This window comes from Carassius gibelio, chromosome B22 (genome assembly GCF_023724105.1).
Source record: "Carassius gibelio isolate Cgi1373 ecotype wild population from Czech Republic chromosome B22, carGib1.2-hapl.c, whole genome shotgun sequence".
NCBI classification, from domain to species: Eukaryota; Metazoa; Chordata; class Actinopteri; order Cypriniformes; family Cyprinidae; genus Carassius; species Carassius gibelio.
Window position 1 is genome coordinate 27,775,838 of NC_068417.1, and position 21,472 is coordinate 27,797,309.

The following is a 21,472-nucleotide window of genomic DNA, read 5'->3' on the forward strand; positions in this document are numbered from 1 at the left end:
AAGATTTTTTGTTTTGTAAAGAAATTCACGCATAGGCAAAATTTTGTCTACAAAACTCAATTCAAGCCTCGTAGAAAAACTTTCAGACCAAAAGGATTTTTTTAAGATCATGAGAACCATAAATCCAGTCAAGCGTGTCCAAACTTTTGACTGGCAGTTTAAATGCGAGTCTGTAAAGTGAAGCATTTTAGACACATGTTGCTCTGTATTCAAATTTATCGCATTTCCAGTATCGATCGCTCCAGTGGGTGATGAATTTTAGATAAAGCGTGACATAACAGCAGAACTATTTCCCCATCTATCTGGCCTGCTGGCACACACACACACACACACACACACACACACAAATATAAATCACGTTTGCTGGTTCTGCATGCTGATAGTGCAGCAGTTTTAAAAAGCCCTGCGGCGGCCCAGAAGGCTATTCAGCAGCGCTCGTATTACCTCAGTAACGGCCAAAAAAGGTCTCTGCATCATTTCAGACCAACATTAGTTCTCAGCATGGTTTGATGTAGAATCAATCCAGGGAGAAAAACGCTGAACGGAAATTCAAATTCGCACAAAAATAGGCCGATATGTCATCCAGTTAATCGCCCCCTCCGACATATCCGTACCAACTGAATGGAAATGCTTCTATTAGCCAGCCTTACACAAAACCGAACACACAGGTTTGGGGAAACAGTGTCCTGGATGTTCGGTATCCACCCTAGAAACTGTGTAGAAACACCCGGGCAACATCCCAGAACACTCCGGAATCAAGGCACTGAGTTTTAAGTGCGTCAGGAGCAAATGTATTTAAAAAAGCATGTTTTTCAAAAAGTTATAACTTAATTAAAATAAAATAAACTAAACTGAAGTTTATAATTTGCGATAACAGCTGGAAATATAACACATTTCATTTGATTCATTTTAAATTAAAAGTTAATTATTTAAGTTTAATTTAAGAAACTATTTTTAATGAATAACAAACACATTTGCTCCTGGAACAAATATAATTATGCTAAAAATTAGTGTATCTTCTTTTGCGGTGGGTCCACTTAAAATATTTATAAGGTCAAAACAAATTTGAATTAACAGCAAAAAATCTTAAATTAATCTCTAAATTTATTCCATTAAATAAACTCCATAAAAAAATTTTATGAGTTTAATGAATAGTTTATAGCTAACAAATACATTTTCTGACACAAATATAGTTATGCTGCTAAGAAGAAAAAAAAGTGGGGCCACTGAAAATATTGATAGGGCAAGGGCAAAGAAAACAAACACTTTTTTGAGGTGGGCCAGTAAAAAAAAGGCAGGCCAAGAACTAATTCCAGTTATTAGCCAAGAAATAAAGTATGTGAAGTAGTTTACATTGCACACTTGTATATTTAAGTTCATCCCTATGGTGTTCCTGTGGCTCAGTGGTAGAGCATTGCATTAGGAGGTTGTGGGTTTGATTCCCAGGAAACACAAATACTGGCAAAAAAAAAAAAAATGTATAGCCTGAATGCACTGTAAGCCGCTTTGGATAAAAGTGTCTGCTAAATGTAGAATATCTGAAGGTGGGTGAGTTTCACTGTGACATTTATTTATTTATTGTGTTGTTAATCTGGATATTGGTGGGATTGTGACGCGCTTTTGGCTCGTAATGCAGCTCATTGTTATATAAACTCTCTAATGTAATGTGCATTCCCATTCTACACCACGAGTGTGTGTGTGTAATCCCCTGAGTGTGTCCGTGTGTGTGTGTTGTCTGGAGCAGATTGTGCGCGGCATGTGGCGGATGTAGCGGGGCTCAATGCGGCGGAGGTTCAACAAAGCCTCTCCTCCTGCTGCAGCCACGGTGTGTGTGTGTGTGTCTGTGTGTGTGTTAGTCCTCACCAGTCTAACAAGGGGCAAAATGCACTTGGTGTCCCCTGGTTCAACCCGGCAGCTGTTTACCATCCGTCGCTTGTACATATATCCTGCTGTGTCACTGGACACTCGGCTCTTGCTGAAACCGCTGTAGATTCTGTGTGTGTGTGTGTGTGTGTGTGTGTCAACTCCACTGTACTGGATACAGCTGTGATCTTCTAAGCTCAGACACATTGATTGGCTCATCCTGATCTAGTATTACTAGACAGGCAACGCTGATGAGATATAATTTCCATTGGGCTATCCTCTTCGGCTCAATCATTGCATCTGCCACAAGCCCATTAACACCAAACAGCCCAATTTGAATTGACTGGTATAAAAATAACCGTCCTCTGTGCTGTCAAAAGAGCTCTAAAAAAGGAAATACTAAATAGGATTGCATTATCAGTAAGAAATACCAAAGTTTGCGAGGGTGAAAAGCTAGGCTTTCAGCATGCAGTAATGATAGCTGTCAAATTTGACAGATGTCGGAATTTACATAATTACGAGATTCCAACTTGTAAAATGTGTCCACATCCATGAATTACAATAACAACTTATAAACTGAATTATTTGAGAGCTCCAACTTGTACACACAGGTTATATTTAGATGCCACATATGACCGTTCCAGACCATAGACAGTAAAAGAAATGGACACAGCGACCCCATTGGAACTCAATTGAGTGAAGCCCATTTTTAGCGTTTTTTAGCACTTCTGTTTCTGACGCGCAGACTCAAACTAAGCTTGATGACGTCAGCAACCTGTCTGACAGATGTACATGTACTAGTATCTGTGCGTGCAAACTGCCCTCGTTAATCTTGCAGAGACGGCGAGCTTGAGCGGGGAGTTCTTTGGCGTGAGTGAGCAGGAGTAAGTATTGTGATTAATTATTTTGTATAGTATTTTAAAATGTAACGCCAGTACGCCATATTAAAGTCGGCATGAAACGGAAGTTGAGATTGTGATTTTTTCCTTGCTGTGACGTACATCCGAGTTAAACGGCTTCTGAAATTAGAAAAAAAATGTAGGGCGGGGCTTGGTTTCGTCCATCGGGGAATTGATTGGATCGTTGGAGGTTGGGCGTTGCAAATAAAATGCTAGTTTACATTCAGTTGTGGAGGATTTCTGTCCCCCGGGCTCTCCACCGTTACCCTCCCATGAAGGATTTTTAATTAAGGAGCCCGGCGACGAGAACGAGGAGCTAAATTTTCAGACAGGAATCAACACATATTTATACGAGCAAACCAAGATGAGTCGAGTGAAGTTGTCGGTCAAGTTCACCCTCAAGAGCATCTCGACATGTCTGAAACGAGACAGACACCTATAGCCGCACCCTCATTGGCTCTGGCCGCACCCTTTCGCCATGGCAAGTGACCGAAAGAGAAGAGAGGTCGTTTCGAGGGGGGATGGTAGGGTAATGTATTTGATTAAAGATTATAAGGGTACATGAATTAAAAAAAAATAATGAAGTGCACAGATAAATCATTTATAATAAACACTACAATATTACATATAAAAAGAAGATTTGTCAAATTTGATTTCATGCCGACTTTAAGTTAATTGCCTGCGAGCTTCTCCTCCTGTCTGTACGGTAATGCGACAGAGAGTTGAGTGGTTATGACGCAATCGTTAGCCTGTTTTTACAAAAACTGTTTATACGGGGCCATAATGTAACATAGAAGGTAATGGAGCCCTTCATACATTGTCGTGTAGCTTTAGAAATAAATAATGGACAAACGGAGTCACGCCTCAGATGTAAAGTTATTCACTGTCAAAGTGACGCCAAAATGAATGGGAGTCAAAGGGAATGCTAATGCAAAGGAAGGTATGCTACAAGATGGCGGCACGCAGCCGACTTCAACTTCCGGCCGACTTCCTTGCCGCCTGTTCCAGACACATCGACACATCCGCCATCTTGGAATGGTCAATGTGTCGTCACTCACAGGTAAAATCAATGAGCTTCTCGAGATGCCACAAGACTGCAGCATCATGTAAATAAAAAACTTGTGATATTTACATTTCAATAGGACGTGTCGGGAAGGAGACCAGAGGAGATTGTATGATAAGGCCCATATTATCCAAGTTAGCGTTATGCTTTTTCCAATGGTAAGTACAACAGACCCTTGCATCTCCCAAGACATTCCATGTATTCAATGGAAGAAAGTCAGTCATACAGGTTTGGAACGATACGAGTGTAAATGATGACAGAATCATGTTAAGTTGTGTATTAAGACATTACTCTTCTTCATCATTTCAATCAGTTACAAGCCAAAGAAAGAGCAGTATCATAAATTATTTCATTATACTACCTTTTTTCCCCAGACAATAAAGGGACATTATATGAAAGCCATGAATGTCGTTGGTGACAGTGCTGTTGGCGGCTGTTCTTGAATCCGAGACTGAATTACGAGTTACCTGGCAAGTTTCCTGACAGACGGGAGAAAATTGCGAGTGCGTTATCAGCCACACAAAACCAGAGCCGTGATTCATAGACTGCCAATTCATATCAGTGCAATTACAGATGAAGCAAATTGCAGAATACCATTTTATCAAATTGAATTTCAAACCAAATAAAACCGAATAATTAGTTAATAAGTATGAGGAGTATAAGACATTTCTGAAAAGGAACACTATCAAAACTGTAATACAAACAAAATGTATAGCAACACATAAAATAGTAATATCTCCCATTTGCTTTCATATCTGGTATTCTCAGAGTAAAAAAAAATAAAATTAAAAAATTACAAAACCAGCTTCTCACTATATGGTAACTGTGGTGGCCAAAGTAATTTTTTCCCCATTTTAGGATGGGTGGCAACAGCTAGTTACAGAATGTGTTTTTGCATTCAAAAACGTGAGATTCCGGACAGTGAAAAAAAAACAAAAACAGTTTTTACACTGTTTTAAAAGTTTAACTTATTTTATTTTTTATTTCCAAAAAGCTTGCTTGCATAGTAAAACAATGAAAAAGCAGTGCATCTGAATGTAAAAATGCATTACTGCCGCATACTGTGTTGGAGTGTCAATGCTGGATTATCTACAATGTTATTTTTAATGTGTAGTATTAACATGATAGTGATATTATAATTTTTTTTATATAGTTATAATCAATACAGGTATATTGTGAAACTTGTGGTCTCATCAAAATTTTCTGAGCTTTGTAATGTGCATTCATTTTATAGCTCTATACTCTCACAGCATGTCAACAATTACCTCACAGAGAGAGTTACAAGAAACATCTGAGCAGATACTGAGAACAAAAAATGTAAACCAGTTTCATGAGCTATAAAAGAGCAATTCTGAGCAATAAATTCTCCTCTGAGTTGTTTTGACCAACATATTATCATGGATACATTATGTGACGGTCTGTAAACAGAAATTCACGGCACTGAAATCAAGCTTGTGTAGCTAGACAAGATTGTTTTGGCCTTTTAGGAATTTTTTTGGAAGTTAAGTGAAACACGTAATGAAATGTTTTTAAATTATGATTTTTAAAAATTATTATTATTTTTATAAATTGTGTACTGTACCTTTAAATGAGAATTCAAATTGAAACTGCAAGTAATTTAAAGAAGATTTTTCCAAAACGATTTTCTTTTGTTCTTCACACTCCAAGTTATTTTTATCCAAAGACCCCTTTTATACATGTTCTGTTTCTTTAGAAATAATGAATGGACAAATGGAGTCTTTAAACACTTCAGATGTAAAGTTATTCGCTGTCAAAGTGATGCCAAAATGAAAGGGAGTCAATGGAATGCTAACAGCAGGTGGGGGTCCGCTAACCAATGGCGGTGCCCAGGGATGCTTCAATAAAATATGAAACCCTGCCCCCCTGGTTCTCAAGCAAGCATGAGGCTCTTCTTCTTCTTCTTGCTTTATGGTGGATCGCAGACTTATAAGTGCATTACTGCCACCTATCTCTCAAGTGGACTGTTGACACTCCTAATTCAGGTTGTAGATCGAGGGTCAATGGTCCATTGAAAGATAGGTGGCGGTAATGCACTTATAAGTCTGCGATCCGCCATGAAGCAAGAAGATGACGCCTCACGCACCTGTTGCTGAGAACGCACACAGGAGAGTTCTAACAGTTCAGACATTACGTGAATGAGAGGTAAAAAAAACTATTTAAATACAATGAATCATCACGAGCCACAGGTTGGTTTTGTTTGTGTATGTTTTTGTTTTTTTATTGTGTGTTTTAGCAGTGATTGCCATCCACTTTCATTATAAGAGTGATAGACTGCAACGGTTTGACTTAAAAAAACTTGGTTTGTGTTCTACTGAACAAACAAAGTCAACTACATCTTTTCATTTCTGAAATTAAATAAATGCATTGCAATACTTCTGCTGTTTGCTTTATAATTTGATTTGTTTGGTTGGAAATATAAGTTCGTTTTCCATCACAGGGCAGCAACAAGTTTCAAAATCTCTTAAAAGAGGAGCAATCCATTAGTGTTTTCTCTCTTTTTTTCACTCACACGGCAGCACTCAAACGTTTAGCTTACTAGGGAGTAATCGTTTTCAAATGTGTCATCCTTTCTGCCTTCCTGGTTTTCCCCTTCTCCTCCTTGTGTTTTTCTTTCTCTGTCCTCATCCTTTTGTCGTCTTACTGTCTCCCACTGCGTCTTTATACCGTCTCTCTCACTCTGTCAGTTCTTCTGCTCTTCATCTTCACTATCGGCCTTTATCTTCCCCTCCTCTTTTTTTCTTTTTTACTGCTGCGTTTCAATCACCGCTCTCTCTCACTCACTCACTCACTCTCATCATTTGTCTCTGCCCCTGATCTCTCCTTATGTTCTTTCTCTCTGGCGCAAGGGCAATCTGTGACAGTAATGTTCGGAGGAGAGCAGAGAGTATCAGACGGATGAGTTGGGGCGGGGGTGTTACTGCAAAAGCAGCACATTAGACCCTCGTTCGTTCTATCTTTGCATCCTGAGCTGCCTCGGGGTCTGGATTACACACAGCGGTCACAGAGTGACCATGTAAGATGGGCGCTCTTTAAAGACTAGATCATGATGGCACATCAGGACACACACCAGGACATACTTCAATCCACAATCAGGATTTAATAGTTAATGACTATGATTTATTGAGGCGGATTCGAACTCTGTCTTCCAAATCAGTGGCATAGTTTAGCATATAGTTGAAAGTTGCATGTATAGTTTAGAAGATAATTGAGCTTATAGAACAATTTTCTGCTTCTTCTGAATCTGTATCATGGCTCGACATATTAATACAAGGCCACAACCTCAACATGTTTTTAAAATAACCGTGCGGGTGTTTTGCTTTATTGGATAGATAGTGGAGGAAGAGATGACAAGACCTTCAGCATTGCTCAAAATATCAGGAGTGTGTGTGCCAACCACTGAACCACGGCACAGAGCAAAGCTTTTAACACTTGAATATCGTCCAATACACTGTCTCTGTTGTTTCTGTTAGCCAGGAGGCTAACACACCATCGCAAATGAGCTCTGAAAACTATTTTATGCCCATCAACAAATTAACCATTCACTAAAGAGAGACGAGAAGAGCATGCAGTCCTGTCTAGTCGTCAAAGAGCACAGACAGAGAAATGTGGGTAATATATAAATGCATAAAAATAAAGGAGAAGGCTGTTGAAACAAGTCTTGGTGTACATGGCAGGACTAGCAGGCTTAATATAGTCTTGTGGGTTATCTGCTTACTGCAAGCACTGGATCCTTGTTCCCTCATTATTTACATGTCTGTGCTTGTGATCTTTGTTTCTCTCTTTCCATCTCTTTTCTCTCATCATTCCATCCTCCTCTCGCATATCGCCCTTCCTTCTCCCTCTCACTTTTTCATCTCCTCCCAACCCCTATCGTAAACCCGCTGATGTGTCCTCAGGTTAACCAAACACCCTGCAACATGAAATGAAACGCAATCTCTCTTTTTAAACACAGACAGGCTTTTATGCTGTATTTACTGGAGCGTACGGCAGATCTGACGATATGAGGGTTGAAAAGCTCACCATGATATAGTGGCGCTGCATCTCTGTCTTCTCGCTGGCCAACTTCTCACACTCGATTTTGAGACTGCGAACGCACGGCAGAAAAATATGAATGACAAACAGTAGAAAAATATGAATTGTACAAAAGATGCGAATGACTTGTCATTGTATCAGAAACCGAGTCTGAAAAGTCTGATTCCCTTAAATTAATAAAAAATGAATCAGTTAAATTAAATGAATCAGAACGAACCGAATTTATTGAATCAAAGCAACTTGATTTACTTACATGAATCAGAATGATCCAACTCACTTAAATGAATCAGAACAAACTGATGCACTTCAGTGAATGAGAATGAATCAATTAAATGTAAAGAATCTGAATAAAAAAAATTCACTTAAAGAAATCAAAACAATCTGATTTACTTAAATGTATCAGAAGAATGATTGAACTCACTTAAAGGAATCAGAATAACCAGTTAAATTAAATGAATCATAACAAACCTATAGACTTCAATAAATAAGAATCGATCAATGAAATGAAATAAATCAAAACAAACTGATTCGCTTAAATGAATCAGAATAATGTAGTTCACTTCAAACAAAACAATAATTCAAATGAATAAAAAATTATCAATTCATTTAAATGAATCTGAACAAACCAATTCAATTACTGGAATCCATCCAAACTGATTCACTTGAATGAATCAAAATGGTCAAATTCACTTTAGTGCAAATAGTGCAAACCAATTCACCTCAATGAACAAGAATGAATTGATTCGCTAAAATGATTTAGAACAAACCATTCAAGTAAATGATTCGGAACAAACAGATTCACTTAATGCAATCAGCACAAATTGATTCAGTTAAAGGAACCAACACAAATCAAATCACTTAAATGAATTAAACTTCTCCATTGCAATTTACAGCGTTACAGGACAGTTCAGCAGAGCTCATTTGATTGTTGTTTCAGTTCGCTCAGCTGTAAAGTTACACATGCAAACAACATTATTTTAAAACTGCCATTTGTTGGGAAAAATAGTTTGTTTTTGTAAAAGATACACTGAATATATGGTTAAGCCAGCAGCATCACCACTTTTAGTTATTTCTCACTCATTCTGAATTCAGTTTTCCATGGATAACATGAAAACGTTGATGCCTCACTGCTGTATAGTGTGCTGTATAATACAGTGAAATTAATTCAATACACATCCAGCCGGTTATTAGCCTACAGGAAGAGATTCATAAATAATCAAATGCGTTTCACATTCTGGGAGTAAATCAGCTCATATGATCTGACCTGTGGTACTGAGCCTGGAGGAACTGGAACTCCTCTTTAATGCGGTCCAGAGTCTCCAGCACCGTGAACTTGAATGACTGTCCCGGCTGCAGAGGTACCTGAGGAGAGAGATGGCTTATTAATCACTAAACATCCACAGGTCTGCGATGGAAGACTGGACTGCTTAATTGACTCATTGAAATAAAATTGAAAAGTGCTCCCAGTGCATTATCTTTGACCTTGGCTGCACTACAAACACTACATGCATTTTTGGTGAGGGAGGAGAGAAAATTTGATAACAGCAGCAATTCTATGGGGTCGGTGTAACCCTTGTTTTGCAAAACGCTCTTATAAGATTTAACCCTAACTCCTGGTAGACAAAAATGCGATTCCCAATCTCGAGAATTAAAAAAGCAGCTATGAATATTTCATGGAGACTATACCAGAAATTCAAAATGAATTTTTAGTCAGTCCAAAACTTCTATACATTCCCAGTACATCGAGTACTACTTTATTAATGACTGAATACCTGAACTAATAACTGCTGTTTTAAGTCAATTATTGGCCAGATTCAGAAGTGTGCACCCAGTGGACATTTTACTATCCCATAAGGCTATAAGAGAAGAGTTGCAAATGGCTAAGTGAGTCACAGTAGCTGTTGTTTCCATCACCGTTTTTATGTGCATTTTGAAGTTTTGCATAAAAAATGAGTGATCTAAATGCTGAAAAAAATAAAAAATAAAAAAATCCTTTCAGTCGCAAAGAAGTTTTTACATTCGCTTTGGTGGTTTGCTGAAAAAGATTTAACGCGAATAATAGAAATGCATTTGCCGAATAAATTCTGGTGTAGCTAGCGAACATTAAACTCAAGTGACTGTTCGGCTGTTTCTGCTGATGGAGTATTTCCGTATTTTTTTTTCCTTTTTAATTTAACTACCAATACCACCGCTCGAACAACCTGATGGAAACACCTGATACAAAATTAGTTTTTAGTTTTTTTTATATTTTTAAGAACTTTGAAAAGATTTGCCTCACATTTGGATGGAAACCTAGATAATGACAACATGTCAGCTGTAGGACATGCAAACATGCCTTAAATTACACACATTCATACTACATACTACATAGTTTTTTAATAGTCACAAAGTTTGTTTTTATTCAAAAGTAGTATACCTACTTGGCAAACAATTTTGGAAATTGCTAAATGGTTTAGGTTGATTTCTGAATGAATGATTCTTCTGACTGGTTCTTTTTAGTGAATCAAATATTATTTTATTGAAACAAGAGTATGGAACTTTCAATTCTGCTGATGCATTTTACCATACCCACATATTTACCCCAAAAGACATGTTTCACATGGGGTCATCTATGAGCCTGTGTGCTCTAATCTGATCCAGCTGTATTCATATCTACCTCTCCTCCTCATTAAGACCCAAGTCCTTTCCTTTGCTATTTTTAAACACATTTCCCATTCTGTCAGCTGCTTCCTAAAATGGCCGCCTTTGTCCTTCGCTCCTCCGGGCTTCTAGTTTTCTCTCTGAAGCTCGGTGTCCAGCGAGCAGCTGAAGATTGCCGGTTTCAGTAGAAGCTTAATTAGTCTAGACAAGCGAAATTCAATTAAATTTCAATTAGGCTAACGGTGGAGGTCAGACACTCGGTGAGCTTTCGAGTAATTAAGCTGCAGGCGCACAGCTGACTGGATGAGTTCAGTACACACACCGCCGTGTTTGTTTGTGGATAGAGGGGGGCAATCATCATGTCCCTACTGACCCTCATTCATTCAAACGTGTGTGTGTGTGTGTGTGTGTGTGCGCAATAACTGTCCTGAAAGCAGCTCACACCACACAGGGCCAGAACTCACATGGTACATTTCACAACAACACAAAAATATACAACCAGGAAACAGCTCATAAATATATTGTGTAGCCACAGAACAATTCAATTAAATGCGTGTTCTTCTGAGTTTGTCACAACATAGAAAAATGTGTTATTAACCACCCAGCCAAATCTGAATGGAAAAAACGAAGGTATCTCAATCTTAGTAGTATTCTCTGCTCTCAAATGCAGGGGGCGTGTCCGTTGGCGGGGCTGAAACCACGCCCACTCGCAAACCTGAATGGATAATCTAGCATCTTAATTTCAATAAGGAGACCAAGCTGTTTTGAAAATTCTTACAATAAGGTATTTTGCATTTATGTGATGAAGGCACAGCTAGCTATCAAACTGTAGGCTGTAGTCAGGGTTACCAGGTTTCACAACAAAACCCGCCCAATTTCTACTCGAAACTAACCCAATCGTGTTTCAAGGGGAGGTTCCCTGGTAAATATCGCATTCCGAGGGGTAAAATACTAGATTTTCGGTGGGGTTCCTCCAGTAAAATCTGCATTCCAGGGGCTGAACATCACCTTACTCAAAAGAGTTGTGTTCGATCCTTCGCTGGCTGTGCTGATTTTAATCTAGCGGTTCTGTTGTGTTTGTGTCACAAGTTCAGTGACGCAGGTAGTTATGATTCTCTACGGCCAATCAGTGTTCAGCAGAGTTTACACGTCATGTTTTAGTAATGGTACAGTTCACTTAGAACTTCAACCGAAGTGGTTCTAAAAAAAAGTATCAAGTACCAAGTACCCAGTGGAAAACCCTTCAAAAGTGAACCGTACTGAACCGTACCACGCAGTGGAAAAGCGTCATTATAGTGTTAGGGGAGGAGCCATGCTCTGTAGCTCTATTGCATCATATACACGATTCTAGCCCCGCCCAAAAAAACACTATTCACAATACTGGTGAAAAAAACTGTTTAGCTAACTTCTTTGTAATGTTTCAGCAATGCATTTCTGGCAATTATGCGTTTAGAAACAATTCACTGAATTGACTTTACACAAACTTTATTTTTACATTTTCTAAGGAAATGTGCAGTTATCAGTGTAAATCCTGCTACCATGAAGCCAGATTGTTGTGGATGGCTGCCAGGGCATTGCTATGTGGTTGCCAGGGTATGGCTATGCAGTTGCTCAAATGTTGTGAGCGGTTGCCAAGGCCTTGCTATGCAGTTGCTAGAATGTTGTTATAAGGTTGATAGGGTGCTCTGAGTGGTTATCAGGGTTTAAACTGCTATTGCTCTGCAGTTGCTCAGATGCTGTGAGGGGTTGCCAAAAATGTGCTATGCCATTGCTGGGATGTTATGGGAGGTTGCCAGGGTGATGCTATGCAATTACTAGGTTGCTGTGAGAGGTAGGTCTCTAGGTGTCCAAGGTTTTGCTACATGGTTTCTAGGTTGTTGTAGGTGGTTTCCGTATCACTTGCTATGCGGTGACTTAGATGTTGTTATGTGGCTGATAGTGTATTCTGGGTTGGTAACAGGGTGTTGAATACTGTTTCTAGGGTGTTGCTTTGCAGTTTAGAAGTTTCAACAAGTTGCAAAATTTGAGCTACCTTTCGTGTCTGCAGCAAAAATGGTACAGGATGGGTATTGAACAATATCCTGGTTTCCATTAAAGATTTGCGCAAAACCATTTCCAATGTTATGCGACTAAAATAATATTAATGCAATACATTATGGTGATGCTGGTAAGTGTACGTAAATTGCAGCCACTGCACTAGCCATCATTTTTAATCAAAGGAGACGTAGTAGTGTTTTTTTTTGGCGAAGCAGTGCAGAGAGCCACTTCTGGGACATGCCACAGAGTGGCTGGTATAAACACAAGCATTAACTAGAGTTGCTGCGATCAGCTTCGGTGGTCATGACGGAGACGTAATGTGCCATAGCTGTTTGCAGTGTAAATAAGGGGTTATCCAAACATTAATGGCAAAGAAAGGCCCTTACACTTGAGAGCGGCCACCTACAAAGTGTTTTTATAGAAGATTAAAGTTATAGTACATTAAAGAATGATCATGTGACTTATGTGTGGCAGATGACCTGTAAATGTGGAAAAACAATGTTTCCATTGCAGTTTTATGAAACGTTCCTTTTCGAATTTCCTGAAAAACCATCTAATGTGAGTGTAATTTTATATATATATATTAGGGCCGGGACTCGATTAAAAAAAATAATCTAATTAATTAGAGGCTTTGTAATTAATTAATCGAAATTAATCGCATTTTAATCGCATATAAATATTTGACCTGAGAACAATGAGAAGTTTTTTTTTCACATGGATTTATAGTAAACCATTGAATAATGACTGAATACATAAGCTTAAGCAACAAAATATTGTTTATTTTTGTTCAACCAAGTCTAGCAGACCAGTGCAATTTTTGCCATGAAGTGTAGCAATAGCATATTTAGAAACAATTTAGAAATAGTACATTTCAGAATTTCAGGAAGCTTATAGATGCTGGAACCTTCTGTAAAGTGTTTTTTAAGTAAAACACAAAACTGTCAAGTTCATTCAGAACATTGGAAACACTGACTATTAGAAAACATCTCTCTGTTGCTTCAGAGGCCATAACATACTAAGTCCAACTCTCAATAACCTTGGCCAAAACAATAAAGAGTTCAACATAAACTGCCAGTTGCACCAACAAAATAATACATAGTTCAACATAAAGTGTAAAGTCCACGCTAGCTGCTATATGTTTTACGTTGAGGTGATACTCTCGGCTAGATATGCTGCAGAGATATGCGAACGCTAGTTGGTGCTTCAGTATAATCGGTCCGCCGCAACGCATCCAGTGAGAAACGTTCCGCGGTGCAAAAATACGTTATTAAAAATGCGGAATTTTTTTTCTGTAATTAATTAATCTTAGTTAACGCGTTATTTTTTGTGTAATTAATTAATCTCAATTAACGAGTTAAAGTCCCGGCCCTAATATATATATATATATATATATATATATATATATTAGTGCTGTCAATCGATTAAAAAAAATTAACTAATTAATCGCACAATTTTTTAAAATTAATCGCGATTAATCGCGATTAATCGCAATTAAAAGACTGAAACTTTTTGGATATGTAAATGTAAAATGTAAATAATTCATGTAAACTCAAGACAAAGAAACTATTTAAATTCAAAATATGATTGTTTATTGGAATTTTTGTTTAACTTGTAACACAGATTTTCTCATGTAAACAACATACCTGCAATAAACCATCAATATCCTCCAAATTAACTGTTGGCTTGAAAGCCATTTTTATTACAGAAATAAAAACACAGGCATGTAAGTACCATTTGAATTTCAAAACAATCAATGCCAATAAAAAACAAAAATGATTTCCACGTTGAATTCTAAGTGGACTGCAAAAAAATTCCAAAGTATAGTCATTGCCAGTGCTTTAAGTGGCCAGTACGCACAGGTACTCAGTACCGCCACTTCCAAATATAGCTCGAGCGTACAGCCACCTCTCCGTGCGCCCAGAACGTGCTTGTAGCGTACCGGTACGCTCATCTGGACATCTGTTTTAATAGAGGTTTTAATCTTTTGCCTGCGCTGCCGCTTTTCAGAGCGCCCTTCACAATGCAAGCTTCCTAATTCATCCCACCCAGAGCAGAAACTACATTACCCATTCACCCTTAAGTTATACAAGTGAATAGCGCATGTGTCGCTTTTCCCACTGTTAAGTGTCAACAACTCAACGTGGCTGGAGAAGGTGTGTGAAACTCGTTGTGAGTTATACTAAAGCAAAATCTTGCGTATTTATTGTCTGATAAACATTAAAAACTGTCTGCGGAGGTTGAGTCGTCCTGCAGCCCCCGCTGGCTGCTCATTGGCTGCAGCATCTTTTTTCTAAGTTCTAAAAAAATACCGTAGACGGCAAGGCACAAATTTAGATATTCATTTATCTAATTAATCTATAGCCTATGCACAAAGACAATATGATCTTTTTGTCCCCTTTTTGTTTTAAAGCTTGATGAAGAGAGAGAACGCAAGTTGCTGCAGCTGCGAGGAGGACAGTGATGCACGCGTACAGGAGTGATTGACAGTTCGCGGCACTGTGTACAAAAAATACTCCGCTACACAATTATTTATTTATTTTCATTTAAGCTTATTAACGTTAGCGTTACAGAAAGGTCTGATTTACGTACTGTTACAGTCATTGTTTTTTTTTTTTTTTAAACAATGACATTTGAGTTCATGATTTTAATGTTGCTGTTTCTTGTGGCAGACTAAATGATGAGTAATGTTTCTTGTGGCAGACTGAAGAGTAATCCGGCAGAGTTTTATACTGAAACTTTCCGTCTAAAAGTCCTTCCTTGGTCTTATCCATATTTCTTTGCACGTTGAACAGACATAAGCCACAACTGGAAATAAAAAAAACTGCAACCGCGTTAATTGCGTTATTTTTTTTTAACGCGTTAAATATTTCAAATTAATCGAATGCGTTAACGCGCTAATTTTGACAGCACTAATATATATATATATATATATATATGTGGGAGTTTTTTGAAATTGATGTATTGTCATTGAGCGTATTTTCAATGTGCAATTTCAATATGCACAATTAGAAGGGTAATATAAACGCAGCTAATGTTAATGTTAAGTATAAGCAACAGTAATTATCACTGCATTTAAGTAAGAAATAAAGAATCTTTTATTGCTTTAGATGAATTTAGAAAAAAATATTTGCTCAGACTTTATTAGAACGAAGGGCTCTGCAACATAAAGAACAAACATGCGTGCAAAACTAACGCATGCAAATTAACAAGGAGGAAACCTGGGAAGGAGCGTCTGTTTAGATACAAACAGTGTGTGTCAGACAGAAGGAGGGGGAATCCTGAAATCCAAAACTGATCCAGTTAATCTGGATAGAGGGGGACGAGGCAGACAGCGAGCCATGTGGGACAGCGGCTAGTCAATCACAATTTAGACGAGCTGCAGCAGGCTAGCCTAGAATTACTGGAGATTATCTTCTGAGGGAGGTCAAAGGGGGAGACCGAGACGAGCAGATCCCATAACAATGGTGGGAAATGAAATCTCTCCCAATCGCCCACTCTGATCATCTCGTATATCACTGCTGGAGTTGCTATTTTGGACACAGTGACTCAAATCGGTTTGAAGAAGGAGAGAAAGACACGTTGAAAGAGGAGCGCCGTCAGCTTCCGAGACGACTGCGAAGCTGTTTTTCGCTCACATCCTCGCAGACAGGCTGGGATAGAGACATCCATGAAATAATCATCCGCTGGTGAAATATTTAGTGCAAAAAGGCGCACGAATAGATAAGGATCACCAGAAAGTGGGAGGAAGAGAAGTGTCAGTGTGATCTCGGGGGGGATCTGGGTGAATGTGTGAGTGTGTGTGATCTCGCTCTATAAAAACCCAGCTTTCCTTCCTTCCCAGTCCTGCAAGACCTTGTCCCCACAAACTCCTAAGATACAACGGGTTTGAGGTGCTTGAGTTTAGCAGGTACACCTTGAACTGGGTGTCACATCCTCATTAAACAATCTGAGAGAAAGTCCTTCCAATTTTGCCAATCATTTCTGAGGCTTTTACCCAATCTTAAACCCCACTGAATGCTGAGACGTTGGATGGCTGCTGGGACTATCTTGGCGACTTACTTACAATGCGGCTCTGGAGTAGCTTGCTTTGTGGGGCCGAGCAAAAGCAATCGGCGTCCAATACTGGATTATGAACTGTGGATTGGCAGGCAGAGAAAACAGCTTTTATGCTTTACAGAGTAAACCAGCAATAGTTTGAGCCTAAATGAAGAAAGAAAGAAAATCCTCATGTGTTTCTGACCAACACGAAAGAGTGATAATAAAACAGTGTGAAGATATGAAACCTGCAACCAAGTTTAACATCCAAATGTGGCCAGAATAAAACATTTTTTTAATATAATATGGCTGTGAGTAAAAATGAGCAAAGGAGAGCACTCCAGCTCAAACTACCAGCTCATTAAAAAAAGCATATGTGAAATTTGTGGCTAAATATTTGGCTATGACTTTGACTTGGCCAACACATCAGTGCAACAGAAAGCTGGCATTCACTCACAGACACACATTCACGCAATAACACACTAAAAAACATGCATGAATATGGTACAATTCATGCTTTGTATGAAAAAATAACCCATTTGTAAGTGTCAGTTTTAGTACCAGAATGCAATGGTTTTTATGACTTTCAGCTATGTCAAGAAACATGCATTTTCTGCCAACTGATGGATTTTTCTAGTGAATCAAACACACTGTTAACTACTGTAGTACTGTTAGATTCTCAAACAATAACTATCATGAGCCAGGAATTAGAATACAAAATGTGTGACCCATGTAGTCTGATTCTTGAACAAATAAGTCTTACAAAATGATTACTTTTAGTGTATCAAAAGCATTCAGTTCAACCAGTGTTGTCCAATTCCCAAAAGCATGATTCCAAATCTAGTGCTAGCAATTATTTTTAGGGAAACTAAATTAGCATAAAGAGTGCCTTGTTTTACTATGATTCTTAAACAATTAATCTTATGCAGTGGTTCTTTTCAGTAAATCAGAAATACACATTATGAGAAGTGTAGTCCGATTCCCAAATGAGTGAATCTTCTGAGCCATTTCATTTAATAAACACTTTATGAATAAGCGGTTACTTATTCGGACTCAGTTACTGAAGTGCTTTCATCACGTTGAAATACTAAGGACTGTTACTTTGTCGCACCATGTCAAGTCGCTAAAAGCCATTAAAGGTCAGGATAAACACATTTCAACAAGAATTCAATAAATAAGGAATGGAATATATGTCTGTCAGTTATTACACTGAAAGCTCCCGAGGGCAGTAAATGCACTAAGAACTTACTTCTGCCAAATATTTCTTTCCTCAAAAGTGCCTACTAAAGGAACGGCTAATGGAAAAGTAATGGTTATATGGGATCAGAATACATTCCTCACAATTACCGTCCCTAGTAATCATTATAAAAGTCAGGCAGCAATGAAAAAAACCCAGCATTTAACACAAATTTTCAGCATTCAAGAACCTTGCCTGTCAAGACCACGAGCAAAACTTGTGAAAAGTGACATTTTAATGCATACCTGTAAATACAGTTCAATTGACCATGATTTTCTCTACATGCCATCTTCACCATTATACCTTGAGCTCAGTATTCATGTAAATATTCACATCCTGGCACAACACACACCAGCACCTGCCTACAAAACACCCATAAATCCACACAGTGCAAACACGGGTACAATCAGCGATGGTGCAAGCGCACCGATGCCTCGTGTGCTACGTGCGCTCACACACTCGTATTACATCCTCTTATTTGTATCAGGTTCTCAAACTACTTGTCCCGTCCAAAAGACCTTCAACAGAGAGAGAGTTCACATTTCTCACACCTCACACATGACATCTGTGGACTTGTCACCCTTAAACGTTAACTGAACGCTGGCATTACCATCGAGGCACTTCATCTTCAGGTTTAAAAACAATGTGTTAAGCGCATTTGATCCACCTTTGGAAGTCTGTGTTCTGTAACTGTCGGAAACTGAAGGTGTGGCTGCAGCAGATTATGAGCTTTGTCTGCCCAGCTTTTTTTTATTGTTGTTGTTTTTGGCTCAGAAGCACGGAGCGATGTAACCCTTCTCTCATTCCACCTTCCAATCCCCCAGCTTCAGATAACACTAACCACAAAAATCCAGTGGAACCAATTACCAGTCCTCCCGATGCAGTTTGCCTTGCAAATCTGGCCTTAACCCTTTCAATAGGCAGGTACCGCAGACTCCGACACACTCTTTTCAAACTGACAGGCTACCTCTGATTTGCACTGGATGATGTTGAAGTGTCTAACTAAACTACTGATGGGCCAATCTGATTGGTAAAACATTTCCTGAAGCATGCTGAGACATTGAGATTTACATTGCTTGAAGAAAATGCAGTACTTTGCTAGTTTCCAGGGAGTTGCTATGAGATTGCAAGTGTTCATGGATTCCAAATAAATTGGGGTTTTTGTGGTGATGCCATAGAAGAACCATTTTTGGTTCCCCAAAGAACCTTACAGCAAACATTTCTTAAAAGGTTCTTTGTGGAAACATAGATTTTTATTTTTAAGATTAAGAATGAGCAAAGGTGACAGTGATGCTTTTGGCGCCAATAGCCTCGTGGTTAGTGTGTTGATAAATAACGCAACCGTGCTCACGGAGACCCGAGTTCGAATCCCATCTTGAGGTCATTTGGCGATCACTCTTTCCTACCAGTAATTTCCTGTCATCTCTCTACTGTTTCTTTTCTGAATAAAAAGCCCATTAAAAAAGTAACCGAGATGCTTGGGTTAATGAGATCCGCTAATAAACAAGCTGTTCTAACCATATGTGGATCTGTGTTTTCTGAGTATTCTCACGAACATGGAGATTTCTTTAAAAGTTACAGAACGAGAAAAGGTGCGAGGACAAAAGGCAATGTTTATGCTTGGCTTCACAGAGACCTTTCTCACACCTTTTTACCAGTGCAGGTCATGTTTCACAGGCCATAAGGGGGAAAAATAAAACCTGGCTGCAGATTTCACTATACCTTTGGAGTTCGTTCATTGTATCGTTATAAATTAAATTCGATCACTCTGACTTGGAAGCTCAGAATGTTACAGGAATACAAATTTGACAAATATGTAATACATCCCATGGTCTCTCTGCTGAGGTCTAAAAAGGTGAGGGAGAAGGTTAAATAAACATTCAAAGTTTTAATCTAAAGATAAAGAAAGAAAAAAAATCACATGAAAACCATGAGGAGAAAAAATTATGCGGTAACTGTCCTAAAAAGTACTTCATGCCAAATCTATTTCCCAATTTTTTTCTTCTTCAGATTTTAAGATGAAATACGTCTCATTCTTGACATGTTTTGTGAAATTCACCCTTACAATGGAAGTCTATGGGGCAAGTGCACTACATGCACACTAAATCAGTCTAAAGAGATCTTTCATTCATTCATGAACAGATCTGATGCCTTGCGTTGTCGTATATATGACAAGTTTAGGCTTGTACGCCAAGCCACACTTAAAACGGGCTGCGATGTACAGTAGATTCTTCAGATTCTAGAAACATCAATAAACCAAAGACGCGTCAAAGATAACAAATAAACTTCCCACAGTTGAGCCCTATCCAACCCCACCCACACCCACACACACACTTATACACATATATATATCACATCTAAACCACTCTAGATTTGCCCAAACGCACTGCCATCTATTAGAGGGGCCAATGACAAAGGTTTATTACACAAACTAATACGGACACACATTGTGTTTGATTCCTCCCACACAACTTTCTATCAACTGGCTCTTGAGGACAGCTGGGTGAAGATGAATATGCGTACGTGCAACTGAAAGTCTGAAGAGACGTCTCTCTTACACCCAATCGCTTCATCTGTCCCATTTGTCGAGGATGTTGGAGAAAGAGAGAGAGCACAGCACTTACCGGGTGTCTACCCTGCGGGTACATGGTCACCGGAGGGATGCCGGCTATGGGTTTGACGGCCAACGCGCTGACCCTCTGTACTCCTGTGTACCCCCTCCACCAGGGGACAGAGCCCTGGATCGAGCTCGGGAACACGGCTCTGTTCTTTCCGAGCCGCAGAAGGCTGTCAGTGCATCCGACGAGGGGGTCTTCCAAAAACAGATCCCCTTACTCACACTTGGACTGGATTTCCCCCCTAGAATTCCCTGACGTCCCACTCCGTTACTGTCCGGCTCTCAGTCCGACAGATCAGGAGAGCAGGAGGAGCAGGGAATTCCGAAGAATCACGTCCAGCTGTCCTCGGTCTTGTCCTTCTGCAAATGTCCCCAACAAGCTACAAAAACAAACACGTATCTCCATTCGAGTCTTCCAACCTTGTAACAGTACCTCAAAACTGCAGGGCTTCTTTGCCGAGGTCTAAAAAGGCAAGGAGAAGGAGGAACAGGCTTTGTTTTTAATCTAAATCTAGAGAGGAAGGAAAAAAACACACAGGAAAGCAGGAAAGAACAGCAGGTCACTGGAAGATCCAGCAGGCTTTTCAGCAGTGAGCCCTAGACTGTAATATATTGTGCCTGTTGGCTTCAACACAAACACACAGCCTGCTCAAGCTGCACTTAAGGTGGACCGGGCGAGATAGATAGAGGGTAGATAGATGGAGAGATAGAGACAGAAACAGACACCAATACATGCATACAACCAATGATGCATGATTTCTTGTTGTCGTTGCATTGAAAGGCTGATAGATTCATATCACCATACACACCTATAGGGAAAAAAAAACAGCAATTCATTATGTTTTTAGAGGGAAAACTGAGACATTTGCTTAAATTTTTTTTTGACTGAAATAAAAATACCCTTCTTGCCACAGTGATCTCTGATGTGTCTTTTCTAGATCAAATCTCAACACTGTGCTCAGATCTTTTCTTATCTGAGCCATAATACCTACATTAATTTATTTTAGAGAATATAATCGTATTTATAA

The 21,472-nt window shown here is 39.0% G+C and overlaps 1 protein-coding gene across 2 annotated transcripts in view; it reads right to left on the minus strand.

The window, feature by feature from the left end:
- tle2b (TLE family member 2, transcriptional corepressor b) overlaps nucleotides 1-21,085 on the minus strand; it is a 40,669-nt gene extending 19,584 nt beyond the window's left edge. The window contains exons 1-3 of one of the 2 annotated variants that reach the window (XM_052589271.1): nucleotides 20,452-21,085; nucleotides 9,143-9,240; nucleotides 7,867-7,930 (exon numbers count right to left, since the gene is read on the minus strand). In XM_052589271.1, the coding sequence (XP_052445231.1) occupies nucleotides 7,867-7,930; nucleotides 9,143-9,240; nucleotides 20,452-20,475 (186 nt within the window). In that variant the 5' untranslated portion in view covers nucleotides 20,476-21,085. The remainder of the gene's footprint in view (nucleotides 1-7,866; nucleotides 7,931-9,142; nucleotides 9,241-20,451) is intronic. The other variant, XM_052589272.1, reaches the window with a different exon arrangement.
- Between the last annotated feature and the right edge of the window lie 387 nt (nucleotides 21,086-21,472).